The following is a 16,031-nucleotide window of genomic DNA, read 5'->3' as shown; positions in this document are numbered from 1 at the left end:
CCCCCCACCCCCCTTTTTTTTTTAATTAAAGTTTGATTAATCATTATTGTATTTTTTAGAATGACCTTGTGATAACACATATTTTATCATAAACTTTTATTCATTTAGTAAGATTGTATAAGAAACTACAAGTCCAAATCATATCAAAACGAGGCCTTAATATAACGTGTTTCTTATTATATCCATAATGTGTAAATTATACTATATCATTCCTCATAAAAATAAGTGGTTATTTCTTGCGTTATGCAACAAGTAGATAAATCATTTTGATATGTCAGCTTCAAATTAAAGAGATATATATTCTGTTCTTAGAGCACTATCGTTCTCAATATCTCCAGTGCATCTAATATTCGATATACTTAGACATGTAGTAAGAATTATGCTTTAGCACCACCAAGGGGTACCTTACATTCTTAGGACCACCTAGCTAAAGAATTCAAAAAGAAAATATTCAATTTATACTCGTACCTATAACAATTAAAAAAAACACTAACAAAAAAGTCCTGAAATGTTTGTCATGCTGCGCTTATCGAAAGTCAATTTGACTAATTTTTAAAGGTAAATTAGATCATATTAATTTGATATTCTAAACAAAAAAATTAGATATTTTAAAACTATATGAAAAGTACTATAAATTACAATTTTTTGCATATTAATATGATGAAAAAATGCATCTTAAAATGTTAATCAAAGTATTTATAGTTTGACACTAAAAATAGAAACCATGACAAATAATACCGGACGGAGAGAACAATAATTTTTATACTAAGATAACTAAAGGATCCAAATTAAAATAGCAAGTCTAAATTATCAAGATAATAAAATGATGAAAGTTCTTAAGGAGAAACTAAAAAATACTAAAATAAAATTAGTGATAGGTAGTTAAACCATGCAAAAATATGAGATCTAGATGTCAACAAACGAGAGATCAATATAGTAATTACTTTAAATAGACGGACTCCATAAATAGTATACTATAGATTAATGTTTTGACTCCAAGCCATCTTTAATTTAAATTCTTTTGGGCCATGTTAAATCGGAGACCATGTCATTTCCGGCTTATGTAGCCTTAATTAATTAAATTAAATAAACGGAAAATGGTAAAAAGATACTTTATTCTTAAACAACGAGAAATTTAAAAACTTAATCCACTTTTATTTGTCATGTTACGTTTTTCAGAAATTGACTAATTTTCAAAGTTAAATTAGATTATATTAATTTAATATTTTAAGCAAAAAATTTAGATATTCAAAAATCATATGAAAAGTATTATACATTACAAATTTTCGCATATCAATATGTTAGTAAAAGTTTTTATAGACTCTTAAAATATAAAGTATGACAATTAATAGTAGACGGAAATAATAATAATTTAGTCTAACAATGTGAACGAGTATATATATACATATATATCCTATGTAGATTCGAAAGAAATTAAAATATTTTTTATTTTATTAAAAATCTTTATTGTTATTTGAAATAAAAAGTAATGATAGATTTTCTACAATCTTATTTGTATGACTATGTTATTAGTTAAAAAGATATATGAAATTATTCTATTTTATTGTTAAAAATAAAAAAAATTAGAAAATATATTAGTTAAGGTGATTTTAAAAATAAGAACAAGAATTAAGTTCTTTAATAGTAATATTATTATTAAGAATACAACATGCTCGCATTTAAAAAAAAAATCTTAATAAATCTATTTTAAAAATGATTTCTTTTACTCATTTCAGCGACAAGAAAAATATAATTATTAGCGATATAAATATTTTTGGACCAAACTCTTAACTAGATATATTTTTTAAAAAGTTTCATGTAATAAAAGATCTTTTAAACCTATTTTTAAATAAATAATTGTGGACTGCTCATCGCTCACGCCCAGTCAGCTTTTAATATTCGGAGGATCCACAATGGATAATGATATATTATACTGAAACAATCACTACTTTTTAACTTTTGTTGACTAATTTAAAGTGTTAATTTTTAAGTAACATAAATTAAGTGTATCTTGAACATGTACTTAACACATTATTTTATGCAAAATTAATTACATAAGATTGCAACTGTATAACATAGATTATCATATTCTTTTTTGGTGATAGATAGACTTATGTTCTAATCATTAAAGTATTTGTACATATATTATAAAAATAATACTACGTGTTAATTGGAAATCCCAAATTATCCAAATATGAATTCATATATTATTAATTATTACTACTATGTCTTTATCAGCTCTATCTTTATCTTATTAACCAATAATTGTTGCAGATATAACCGTACGTAAGGTAATTTGGGCGGGCCCCAACCAGACAAAGCAACAAATAATGTTATTAAGCAGTTCTTATATGCTTTCATAATCAATTAAGAAGAATTATTAATTTTACGATTTAACGCTTTCAAACACCAAAAACCAAACAAGTAGAAGTTTTTTTCTACAAAAGTCAAACACATCAAAAATTGTTTTTTAATCAAAGTCCTTTTTAAAAAAAAGAAAGATGTTAATACCAATCGGCACATGAAATTTGTAGTCACACAACAAAGTTAATAAAATTCAAACTTTCCATGTTCTATTCACATTTCTCAAAATTATTATGTCTGTGTGTCACATTTTCTCAAAAATAATTACGTATGTGTTACACATTTGCTCAAATCAAACAAATAATTGACCAAGAGTATAATATTTAGACCCGAAGAGATGAGTTCAAAACTACTGTTTTATTAAACATTTATACCCTCGCTAATTATGGGCAGGAAAAAAATTCTGGTTTCTCATTTGATAATTGGTGACCGTATATTGGAGTATCAACTAAATCTAAGTCACATACTACATAATTCATTAGTAGATGACATTTTTAACTAAAACAATTTCATATTCAAAACTCGAACTTGAGACTAGTGATTAACAATGAAGGAGGTCAATCACTACGTCACAATTCATGTTTGCGGCAAAAAAATAAATATTTCTAAACAATTTATAAAGTTTTGTTAGGGCAAAAATGTAAAAGACTCAAGTTGGGAGAGATGAGTAGGAAATAGTAATAGTAGTTTAGTAGTAATTGATGATAAGCTGCTTGATTGAAACAGGTGGGGAAATGTGTTTATAATGACAGTGAAAGAACTGTGTCCGATGCAATAGTTACAAAAATCAATTTCGTCTTCTTCTTTTATTTTTATTCGAAGATAAAAGGCAAGGTGAGGAAAGAGAGAGAGAGAGGGGAGAGAAGGGACCTTATCTCTCTTTGCAAAAGGACATTAACAATAAAGGCAAAAACCAAGAAAGGAAAGAATAGAAAGAGGAAAGTATTCATACCCAAAATTGCCCAACTTCTTGCTTTGCTCTCTGCTACTCAATCAATCGTCAGTCGTCCCTCCATATTCAAACTACACAATAACAGTAAAAGGGTTTCAAAAAGCTACTTTCAGCTAACTCGGAGGTTGTTAAAGACGCTTTTAAGAATAGCAGCCTTTTCTGTGAGCTTTTGATTTATGGGCGGTGCTAAATAAGCTCCAGTGTTATGGTGAGTTTGGGACTGCTTCTTGCGGCTGTGCCTGACCAATTTTGAATTATTTTTGCTTTTTTTTTTTGGGAGATTTGAGCTGCCTACGTTACGATGAATCATTCTGTTCCTGATTTTGATATGGATGATGACTACTCTCTTCCTGCTTCTTCTGGTCTTACCAGAACTAAGAAGTCCGCAATGTAAGCTTTTTTTTTTTAATCATTTGAATGAAAGGTTTTCTGATTTGTGATTTTGAAGTGGAAGAGAATTTTTGTTTGTTGGTTTCATAGGGCGGAAGAGGAAATCATGGAACTACTGTGGCAAAATGGTCAAGTGGTTATGCAGAGTCAAAATCAAAGATCTGTTAAGAAATCTCACATCGGTAATGGCAGTGGAGGTGGTGGTGATGCGGTTATTCCCTCTGACCAAGCTGTCAGTAGAGAGATCCGTCATGTAGAGGAAACTACTCCACATCATCTGTTTATGCAGGAGGATGAGATGGCCTCGTGGCTTCATTATCCACTCGATGACCCCTCCTTCGAACGTGATCTCTACTCCGATCTCCTATATCCCACGCCCACTTCTACCTTAACCACCGCCGCGCTGCCACGAGAAAACCGTACGTCTACGTTTGAGATCCGTCCACCTCCGCCACAACCATCGCCTGCAGCGCCGATCGGAACGGCTCCTCGGCCGCCTATACCTCCTTCTAGGCGCACCGTCACAGAAAATTCTAATCGATTCCAGAACTTCGGACACTTCTCGCGATTGCCTAAAGCAAGGCTAGAACCTGGTCAGGCGAACTTAAGCAAGTCACCAAGAGATTCAACGGTCGTGGATTCAAGCGTAACTCCAATTACAGGGCAGGAATCTAGAGTTTCACTCATACCTGATAATGTGGTAGCAGTACCCGGCGGAAATGTAGGATGTAGTACAGTAAATGGCAGCACCGGGACTGCGACTGCGTCAACGGCAATTAGGGAACCGACGACTACATGTGATATTTCAATGACGTCATCTCCCGGTGGCTCAGGAAATAGTGTAAGCGCCAGTGCCGTACCACCAGCACCAGCACCAGCACCGTCGCATAAGGGGGCGGCACCAACGGCAACGGCAGCAGCAGCGGATGATCGGAAACGGAAAGGAAGAGAAATGGAGGACGAAGGTCAGAATGAGGTGAGCAGTAATTGTTGTTTTCTTCTCTTGTAATTCCCAATTACTAGCACCTGTCTATCACAGTCGCTGTCGTTTTTCGTGGCTCGCAAGAATATCTAACTTACGGTGCATTTTAGCGTTACGAGGGATTTTTCTTTGCTACGTCACCGATTTGTGACGTGACCTGACGTGGCTTCGAGCCGGCAATTTTGTGGCTGTTATTCAGGACACGTGGCGGATAACTAACCATAAAATAAAGTTTTATACTGTTTTTAGTTATGAGGTGAAAAAGAAAAGGAAACATCTAGTATTATTGGTTAAAATTAATAAGAAGGCTCTGGAACCTTTCGAAAATATTTTTTTTTTTCTTTTATTGACCCCTGTTTTCTAGCAAAGGTCACTGGAGTATTTGGACTTATTTAACTTTGTCCCTTTTTCTGCGTTAAAGAAGAGGGCGCTGTATGTGATCTCCTTGGGAATGTTTTCTGAAATCAGCCTATCTTATATTGTGCTGAATTTTCTGACAGTCATAAAATCACAGTTTCATATGAGGATAAATTTTTTTTAAAAATAAAAAATGTCTACTTTCTTAGTGAATTTCATTTTCTGTAGTGGATAAGAAGTATAAAAAAATTATCCCTAGAACTCTTAACTTTAAACTTGTCATGTGATTTCTATACATATGAAGTTATGTTATTAATAATTAAATAAAAAATTTAAACTAGATAATTTTAAGGAGTTCCAATTCTTTTTCCTATGTATATAACGCAGGGTCATGGATGTGCTAGACTTTCAAATACTAGTTAGGCATTGTTGACCCTTCCACCTTAAATAGAATGAGTTAATGGTAAAAAAGTAAATGCATACGCTTCCATGCCTCAACTATTCATTGATCTCTACTTATTGAAACTATCATTTCCTACAATTGTAAAAAATACGTTGATGCTGAGTTGGCAAAATATATGTACGCCAACTCAACATCGAGATCTGTTTTAATACAAATAGAGTGATAGTTGGGATATTTGACTTGTGAATAACTGTGTTTGGTCCATACCGAACTCATGAGTTAGCGAAAATGTTCTCCTCCATACCAAACACACCTTATTTGCCTTTGAATTCTGTATTTGCTACTGTATACCGGATACTTGCAAGTTTCACATAACAAATCAGATCGGTGGTAGTTGGATTTTAGGAGACAACTTTGAGTGGACAAAGAGTAAATCTCTTTTCCAAGCGAGTTCTCAAAACAAACAAGAAGCATCTCATTTTCTCAACACTTTTAGAACATATAATTCCCATTAAGGACCTGAATATGTGTTGATAACTGTTTGAACAAGATGTATATATAACTCAGTACCATAATGTTTACACCAGATGAAACCCACCTCATAGTTCTTTGCTACTTCTCCTGACACCTTAGTTTGTAGACAGCATTCCATATTGCACCAGGTCAACCTGCAAGTTACTTCTAAATCAATTTGTTCCTCGGAGAGGATCAATAATTTGTTTCAAGCAGAATTCTTTTTTGCGATAAGAAAAGAAGAAAACTTAAATGAAGTAAAGAAAGGAAGTGTGGTACATTTAAGTCTAAATACTTTCTAAGGTTACCGACGAGTGGGAGCAATCGAAAACTCAGGAGCACTTGGAAAATCTCATGGTCTATTGATGTATAAATGTAAGAACTACCAGAAGGTGGCAGAAAGAAAATTTCAAACTGGTGGTGATGAAGGGACACTGGCAATTGCTGGCCACTTTTATCTTCCTCCTCACCAGAATGGTATACACGATCTTACTTTTTGGGAGATCACGTGAACTTTTCTGTTGTAAGATTGTCAAACTCAACTTTCCTGATGTGTTGTCTTGTGGGAGAACGACAAGAAACTCCGGAAGCTGAGAACAAATTCTTTCCTTTTTGTTGAGGCTGCTACATTATATGTAACTGCATAACCTTTGAAGCAGCCCGGATGTTACCATAATTCTTATCTTTGATCATTGAGATTCTGCTTCTCATTAATAGATTCTGATGACTCAGATTTTACTATTAATGCTTCCTTAACTTATGTCTCAATTTCCCTAGGATGCTGAATTTGAGTCTCCTGATACGAAAAAGCAAGCACGTGGTTCAACATCCACAAAGAGATCTCGTGCTGCGGAGGTCCATAATCTTTCAGAAAGGGTATGTGTTGTGCAGTTGTTGATTTGAGGGTTTTGATAATTTAACTGTTTTTGTCGTTTGACTGTTAATCAACATGCCAATGCTCCAATCACCACAGAGACGTAGAGACAGAATAAATGAGAAGATGAAGGCCCTGCAGGAACTCATACCACGCTGTAACAAGGTTTTGGCCTCTTCTTTGAATTCTCTACAATATAGAGAACATATATATAGTTTACTCTCCTCTTAGTATATTAATATATTTAACTTAATCTTTTGTTGAATTTCAGACGGACAAAGCTTCAATGCTTGATGAGGCAATTGAGTATTTGAAATCACTGCAATTGCAAGTGCAGGTACATTTATTAACATCCTTTTCATGTATTGCCTCTTCATACATTCCAACCCTTCTTATTCAATTTCTTTATAGTAAAGGATTTGATAGTTCTTCGTGAATAGGGAATAGTTTATTGTAGTCCTATAACTTATTTGGCTTAAACACCAGAAATTTGGATAATTTTACACTTAAAGAACCACATTCTCTTAATGTCTGCATCTCAAATATAAGTAATAGAAAGTCAAGATATTAAATATTTAGAATTTTTTTTTATGTAAATATTACATTCTTTCATTGTCTGCAAGTCACTATTCATTGCTTTATTTTAATGTTTGTATATGGTCAAGACCTTTCTTTTCTTTTTTGTAGCCCGTTTGGATATGCTTATTTTAAGTGCTTTTTAGGCTAAAATAACTTTTAAGAGTGTTGTGGATTAAAAAGAAGTGTTTTAAAGCACTTGGTTTAACGGAAAATTCATAAAAATAAGCAAAAGCCATAAGATAGGATTTATAACTTATGGCTTGTGACGTATAAGTCATAAGTCAAAAACCAACCCAAACATGCTCTTAGTAAGTTATGAGTAAGTCAACAACATTTTGTATAAAAACACTTTTTGTATAACACGCTTTTTCTTGTTTACAGTATTAGTAGGAAGTAGTTACGGTAATTAGACTACTCAGAGCGCCAATTGGGGTCGGTCAGAATATCCTTATCTCATAGCACTACACATACTCAAATAAAGAACAGTCTAATAAGACAATCATATAATATCTAAGAAATATCAAATCTGAATTACCATCATTTGTAATTCATGTAGCAATACCTGGATGATGATTCTAATGCAGTATTTGCAATACTGTCTAAATTTTAAGAGCCTGCATGTTAATTAAGTACTAAAGTGTTTTTCTATTTTTTAGTTTAATTGTCCTAATGGAACCAAATCTCATCTTGTCATTACTTCACACGTTTTTCCTATGCATCTAATTGCATTACGCTTTTCATATATTTTAAGTATTTATACACATATGTGCATGCATGCGCACCACATATGTGTGTGTGTGTGTGGGGGGGGGGGGTTCCCTACCATCATTTTGAGTATGAAATTATCTATGCTTCCATTTTTTCTATTGATTCCATAATGTATGTATACAGTATATTTACTTCCACTACATAACGACACTACTATTTAGTTTCCAAATATTTACTGCTAAAAGATTACATTTGCTTTTTGTTGAAGGAGGAAACAAATAATTTTAGTAGACGAAATAATAGCCTTTTTATAACTAATAGAACAACAAATCACCATTCTTTATTTGCTAAAACTTTTAGTTTCTACACTAATTAAGTTAATTCTACAACCCGTGGTGTTATTTTCATGGTCTTCTTCTTCATCTTCTATATATAATAATGACCAATGTTTAATGCTTCCTTACTAAGGGCAGGGATAACTAAGCTGGGCCACTTTAGGGCATTCAACGTTTCTTCCCCAAAAACTGCTTGGAAAAACACTTTTGGGCTCCATTAGTGTTTGTTAGAGTGGGTCAAAGTCCCATATTAGTTGGGTGATGGAGTGACAGTCTGCCTATATGTACTTGGACAGTCCTCTCTTCATAAGCTAGCTTTTGAGGTTGAATTAGGTCAAAATGTTTAATCTTTACATGATATAGAATGTAAATAGACTTCATTTCTAGTAAAGTAAATAGCCATATTTATGTAGCAGATTAATTTGTAGGTATCATCTTCTATATCTTTCCTAAGTTAGCAAACAATCTATTTTATATATTCATTGCTTACCTTTTGGAACAAGATAACTTCTTCCATCTGATTACATGGTAGTAGAATGAGGTCCTTCCCTGTTTGGACTCCCGGTCCATGTTCTAGTTGGGTCAGAGCGTGAAGGGGTGTTCGAGTGGGTTAAAGTCTCGCAATTGTTGGGGAATGGATTGACGGTCTGCTTATATGGATTTGGGCAGTCTTGAGTTGAGTTAGACTTAGGTTTCATATCTTTATATGGTATAGAATGTATATAGACTTCATTCCGGTGAAGTACATAACTGTATTTAGATAGCAGGTTTGTGGAATCGTCTTCTATCTCTTTCCTAAGTAGCAGACCATCTATCGTATTTATTCATTGGTAACCTTTTGGAATAAGATAACTTGCTCCATCTGATTACATGGTATTTGAACCAAGTTCATCCCCGTTTGGGCACCTGGATTGCGCTCCAGTTTGGTTGGGGTGTGAAGGGGTGTTAGAGTGGGTTAAAGTCCCATAATGGTTGGGTAATAGACTGATAATCTGCTTATATGGATTTGGATAATCTTCCCCTCCTGAGCTAACTTTAGGGGTTGAGTAGGTTTAATTATCATATCTTAATATGGTATAGAATGTATGTAGACTTTTATTCCTCTAAAGTACATAGCCATTTTTAGAAAGCAGATCTGTAGGAATCATCTTCTATCTTTTTCCTAAGTTAACAAACAATCTATTGTATTTCTTCATGCTTACCTTTTGGAATAAGATAACCTCTTCCATCTGATTACATGTTGTAAGAGTCAAGTCCATTCCCATTTGGGCATCCTGGTCCACACTCTAGATGGACCTGGGTGTAAAAGGAGTGTTAGAGTGGGTTAAAGTCCACGTTGGTTGGGAATGGACTGCTGATATGCTCATATGGACTTAGGTAATCCTCCCCATGAGTTAGCTTTTGGGGTTGAATTAGACGACAAAAATCTTTATAGTGGTAATTCTTTGCCAGTTCCGTCATTGCTCATAAAAGAGCAGTTCACCTTGTAATATGTGCAGTTAAGTGCTTAATTTGTTTGTAGCACACTTCAAATTCCATGAAGGTGCTCAAGTGTTATTATCGAATTTCAGTTGGACGTGAATGGAAATGTAACTCCTTTACTGAAACATTAAACCTATAACTTTCACCTTAGTGTATTTGAATATATAGATAAAATAGACCAATGTACATCTTCAATGTTACGTCGTGAATATTTAAGGATCACTGATCATATTCTCACTGCCTTTAACCTCCTCTTCCAAAAGTGACATTCCTTGCTTGTCAAAATATAAAGTTTATTATTCTCCTTATTGACCTGCGTTTCCAGCTAACACTTTGGTGTACATTTGTTCAGTGACAAGGAAGTTTATTGGAGTTTCTCAACTAATCTCTGGTTGTGTAATATGCATGCTGAACTTAGTTGTTGATATAGCCATTTACTCCTGTTTGTTATTGTCTTGAAATGGATTTGTACTCGCACTGGAGTGTAGTTTGATCATATCTGTTTGTCTACAGATGATGTCCATGGGATGTGGCATGGTCCCGATGATGTATCCTGGAATGCAGCCGTACATGCCGCCAATGGGAATGGGCATGGGTATGGGGATGGGTATGGAGATTGGCATGAACAGGCCAATGGTGCCATATCCACCTCTATTACCAGGTGCAGCAATGCAGAATGCAGCTGCAGCAGCACAAATGGGTCCTAGATTTTCTATCCCTCAATTTCATTTGCCACCAGTTCCAGTACCAGATCCATCCAGAATGCAAGCCTCAAGTCAGCCAGATCCAATACTAAATTCACTTGTTTCACATAATTCGAACCAGCCAAGACTTCCGAATTTTAGTGATCCATATCAGCAGTTTTTTGGTCTCCAGCAAGCGCAAGTTGCATTACCGCAGGCAAGCCCTTCCTCTTCTACTTGGTCCTTAACTCATTTCAATGCGACTATGTCAATATAGTCGACACAATGAGCAAATCTACTTGTTGCTTATCATGATAACTATGTCCATGTAGAGACCACAGACAACAAGTTTACTCTTTGCGATGACGATTTATTTTCACCTTGGTCATTGCCTCATTGGTCAATAGCACTTCACAGAAGATTGTGTTGCTAGATTAAATTTATTCTCCAATCGAAACAGATACTCTTGCTTCTTCTATAAAACTTGCCAAATTGAGTTTTACTTAAATGAGCGTCTATAGGATGGTTGCAGCTTGAAACAGTCCAAGCATGTTCCTCCTTTCCTTTCAATGTGATCTATATGTTTTCTCTAGTGATCTGTCATTTTATAAAACTTGGCTTTTAAATGCAGAATCAGGCAGTAGAACAGCCCAGTAATAATAAATCCGGCAGCAGAAAAGAAGTTGGAAATCCAGGGAATCATCAATCTGGCAAGCTTACCCTTAAGATCTTATTGTTTATTTATAATATATATGCCATAACGTGTTGGTTCTTATACAACAAAACTGGAGAAAAAGAGAATTAAAATTTAAACCTCATTGAGTTGTTATCTATTTGCAGGTTAATTAGCTGGAAGCGAGAACGTTTGCCAGAAACTAAATTTTGTAGCGTAAGAGGAACATCAAGTGCAGGTTGATACAAATATAGCATCACTAACTTGTAATTATTACTAGCGTATCCATTTTGCTTTTACATATTGTGGCCCTGAAATCGCATTTCCATGTGGCATATGCGGATATAATTTTGAGGCCAGTGTTTCAACGGCATATGTGATCTTCAAGCATTTCCTGGCTTATGATTCTTCTTAACCCCAAATTCATCTGTCTGCTGCCCCTTTTAACTGCTGCAGAAATTGACGAATGATGATCATAAACATATTCATGATAATTCTCAGTCTGATGCACCAAAATGAGGTATGCATCGACTGTATTACTGATATCTCTCTACTAAGTTGTGCAAGGCAATATATGCTATCAAAATGAGCCACTCTTTTCCCTCCAATGCGTAAAGTCCAAATTAATTAATCAACCTAAATGAATAAGAATTAAATTCAAACTTTTTTCTATGAATTTAACCCAATAAAATTCGTATCTTCGTGATTTATTGACGTGTAGACCTGTCGAAACTTGACAATGAGACTTGAAATATTCATGAATGTGTTCTAATATAAGTAGTTATTTCTTGTTGTTGCATTCTATCTAGGCCACTACTTGCAAGTGATCTATATGTATATTTGAAATAGAAGGGTCTTACTAAGTATTCACCTTTTCTTAGTGTAACATTGTATCATAAGGAATAAGAAGAAAAAAATTGATTAGAACATTTGAACCAAAAGGAATATTCACTTTCCTTTGGAATTCAAAAGGGATCAAAATTTGCTCCAAAGAGATCTCATTCAATATGGTAGTTTTCCAATTAACGATCAACTACTTGGAAATCGTTAAGTTGTCAATGATTTTGTTCAAATTACCATGGAAGAAAACTCTCTAAAAGACTTACCTCAGTTCGTAATCAAATTTAGGGATACCATTGATACTTCACATGTTCTAAAATCTCCTTCTTTCCTTAAGTCGTTGCTTCATACTTTCCCTATTGAAGTTAGCCATTTTTTTACTGCCAAGATTTACGCGTTTATAGTAAAATTCATAGCTCGTTGTGGAAAAAATAAATATTGCATACCGTTTGATTTTTTTGAAATTAGAAATAGGTTTGTTTAGTGTTATGGTTAACAACCAAACCAAAACGCAATCCGATTAAAAAAATTGATATTCGGTTTAGTTTGGTTGGGTTTGATTTTTTAATTTTGAAAGCCGATACTATTGTTAGCTTATTAATGTTATGTAAATTATGATGAATGACAATTAACACACTACTCACAATTCTCGCAGGCATGGAGATCTAATATGGAAAGCAATATATTCTGATTCTTACAATTATGCAAATTAAGTCAAAGATCCAAAATTTGCTGACCAGACAAGGAAATAAATCAAGCCAACCAAGTTAAGCAAGATGAAGAAGCAAATCATTAATGACTCAAGATCTGCTGATCAGACAAGATCCAGCAAAATCAAGAAAGATAGATAAGTCCAAAACACAAGCGACTTTAAGAAGGAAATGAATAATTGTCTAAGCTGCACTGGAATGGAAGACATCAATTTAAGGACCAAAATAAGGAAAGGAAGATATGGCTGATCAACACTGCAAGGAAACTTTAAAATAGACAGAACATTCGCACACTTGGCAGAGATCAAATCAGAATCAACAAGAAAAAGAAAAAACCATGAATCAAGACAATTAGTAATATTTTAAGGAGAAGATCAAACTAGCAAAGGAAAGCAGAAAAAATGATTTACTGCATTGATGCAAACAACTAAATCGACTCAATCAAGGACATCCTAAACTGAACAAATCACATCGCAAGAAATGAGGGACAATTCAGTCACTATAGATACTGAACTTCAAAAAGCAAAAACAAAGTATCAATTGAAGGAATATCAACAGCGATTGACTAACCAATTACGAAAATTCTAATCTCACGACTGGAAGGAAAATCGCTCTAACAAAGGAAGCAGTCGCACCAACAAAGGAAGCAGATTCTCACATGAAAAAAGAATTAGACAAGAGCAAAAGAAATCAGCAGATGACAACTAGCCAACTTCTGATTCAAGGCAGAAATTAACTTGACACGTCGAAGCAAATCAAATGAAATCTTGCTCAATCAAGATATCATTACAAAAGCCTTGATTGAAGGAAAGTCCTTTGGGTTTCCAAATAGAGCTAAAATACGCATCAATATTCAGCCTATAAATGAAGACCTCAGAAGACCAAGAAATCACGCACTTCACTTGAACTTATATTGTAATCTTCTTTTATCTTTTATAAATTATGTACACCTTTGACTGAACAATTGTAAAGAAAAGAAAAAGAAAGATATGAGTGTAAGTTATACAGGTAGAGGTTGTGTCAGAGAAGAAGGTCTGATTTGCATATCAGATGGGCTCTTTATCGTAACATTCTGTAACACTCAAGTTCTCAACAAGCTCTTAAGGAAACCCTTGTAACCCAATGGAACTGGACTAGGCACCACATCAGTTATCCAAACCAGTATAAAATCACTGTGTTATTTACTTACTGCAAGTTATTATTACTGTTTATCTGTTTTACTAACGTGCAGGTGAGTCGACTTAACAGAGCAGGAAGTCGACTTAAGGGAATTTTAATTCACCCCCTCCCCCTCTTGACTTTCAACTGTTTGATTTGGTTTTGATTTTACTAAAAAAACAATCGTAAAATAACCAAATCGAACCAATAAATTAGAAATATAAATTTTATAATTATTTTATATTATTCACAAATAAATTAAAAATATTTTGTGAAATTTTAATTAACTTAAGTTTTTAACTTTATCATTTTCTCAAGCACAACACTTAAGCCCAAGTATAACAATCTCAAATCCAAGTCCATCAATATTCATTTTAGTCTTTACCTACTGTACACATAAAATAGTCATCCTTTCTCTTAAATGAATCACTTTGTTTGTGTAATGATAACTCTAATACTGCTTAATTGCTTGACTGAACCAACACTAGCCTTTTTGTAGATTGTTTTTGTGTCTATCGAGATATATACATCCTTAAAGAATTATTACTTTCAAATCGAATAAACCAGAAAAATCGAATCAAACCGACAATAACCAAACTGATGGTTATTCTTTTTGTTTGGTTTGATTTGATTTTAGAAATATAAAAACTTCTACATTACTATAGTTTTATTTATTTATTTATTTATTTATTATTGAACTCAACTTCAGATTTTTCATCTTTTGATTTCTCCAATTATGTTTTACCAAAGTAACGTCTGTTTTTTTCCAAAACAATATTGTGCAATCTTGATTTCCAACGGCGATAACAAATTTAGTGATAGAGAGATGACATACCCTTTTCTTGATAATAAGCAAAATTCGCGTGTCAAAGTTCTCACCGTGAAAGTTCATCTTCCGGTGATTGGCGGTCTCCCGCTTATAAGAATGATGTTTGACATTTCCCTTCATCTCTTAGAATACTTGACAAACAAAAATGAAGGATGCTATTAACTTTAACTTTTAAGTGAGAAAAGGGTATCAATACTTGTCTTGGGCGAAGAGACATTTCTCGAACCAATAGCCAAGTCACACATAGTCTTTGGGGAATTTTTCATAATTTTTTATCAGAGTTGATTCAAAAAATGAAGGGACTATCTACATTGGGTAAAATATTTAGCTTGTAGATATATGGTAGGACGAATGATAGACACGTGACATATATAATGAATAAAGGATATTCAAAGAGTGATGAATTGACAGTTTTGGAGGTGTGTTTGATGAATCTCAACCCCAACTTATTACTGAAATTGTAAAATGGCCATCATCGGGAAAAAGGCAGAAACTTGTTTCCCAAAGAGTGGAAAGTATTGTTTGCCGATGATGTGGCAAAAGGAAAGATATGCTAGATATATGTGTTTGTTACCGCATAAATAACATAGAGATATTAGTTAGTATAACTTACGATATTTTCACGCGGGATGAGACAATTGGATATAGTACTTTAGGGCTCAAATGGAACTTTTCTTTTGATTGATGTAGTACTTTGTTACCTATAAATAATAGTTTTAAAATAAATGTGCACGGGACATTCACTACTAAGAAACTGTAAAAAAACGACGGTCAAAAGCGACGAATTGTATCGCTTTTATGGTCAAAATCGATCGAAAAATGGTGCAGTTATGTTTGTCGCTTTTTGGCTCGATGCTTTTCAAAAAGCGACGGACAGCGTCGCTAAAAAAGATGAACTGCAACGCGTTTTAATTATTTTCTCAAACAAAAATGACAGAGTCTGCGCTTCTTTTATATTTTCATTTATTTATTTTCAATAAGCGAAGCTGTCCCTCACTTTTCTGGAAATTAATATTTTAAAAATCCCATAATGGCGACGGATTAAAGGACATTTTCTATCACTTTCCTAGAAATTTATATTTTTAAAATCCCAGTAAAGTGACAGACTAAAGAACATTGTTCATCACTTTAAAAATAATTTTTTAAAATACCAGAGAAGCGACGGACTAAAGGATCGTGTCCGTCGCTTTTCAGGGTTT

At 33.8% G+C, this 16,031-nt stretch overlaps 1 protein-coding gene across 3 annotated transcripts; it reads left to right on the top strand.

Moving 5' to 3' along the window:
• Nucleotides 1–3,089: 3,089 nt before the first annotated feature.
• On the top strand, nt 3,090–14,014 carry LOC107031358 (transcription factor PIF1-like). Of its 3 annotated transcripts, XM_027919614.1 has the most exons (10): nt 3,090–3,706; nt 3,797–4,682; nt 6,739–6,837; nt 6,935–7,000; nt 7,107–7,172; nt 10,453–10,839; nt 11,254–11,332; nt 11,463–11,533; nt 11,752–11,815; nt 12,791–14,014. In XM_027919614.1, the coding sequence occupies exons 1-8, from the start codon at nt 3,618–3,620 to the stop codon at nt 11,465–11,467; spliced, it is 1,677 nt and encodes a 558-aa protein (XP_027775415.1). In that variant the 5' UTR covers nt 3,090–3,617; the 3' UTR covers nt 11,468–11,533; nt 11,752–11,815; nt 12,791–14,014. The 3 variants fall into 3 exon arrangements, with proteins under 3 accessions (XP_027775415.1, XP_027775416.1, XP_027775414.1); XM_027919615.1 differs by lacking the exon at nt 11,752–11,815; XM_027919613.1 differs by having other exon boundaries at nt 11,463–11,815; nt 12,791–14,003.
• The last annotated feature ends 2,017 nt before the right edge of the window (nt 14,015–16,031 follow it).

Source organism: Solanum pennellii, chromosome 9, assembly GCF_001406875.1.
Source record: "Solanum pennellii chromosome 9, SPENNV200".
In the NCBI taxonomy this organism is placed as follows: domain Eukaryota; kingdom Viridiplantae; phylum Streptophyta; class Magnoliopsida; order Solanales; family Solanaceae; genus Solanum; species Solanum pennellii.
This window is presented reverse-complemented; position numbering and strand designations above follow the sequence as displayed.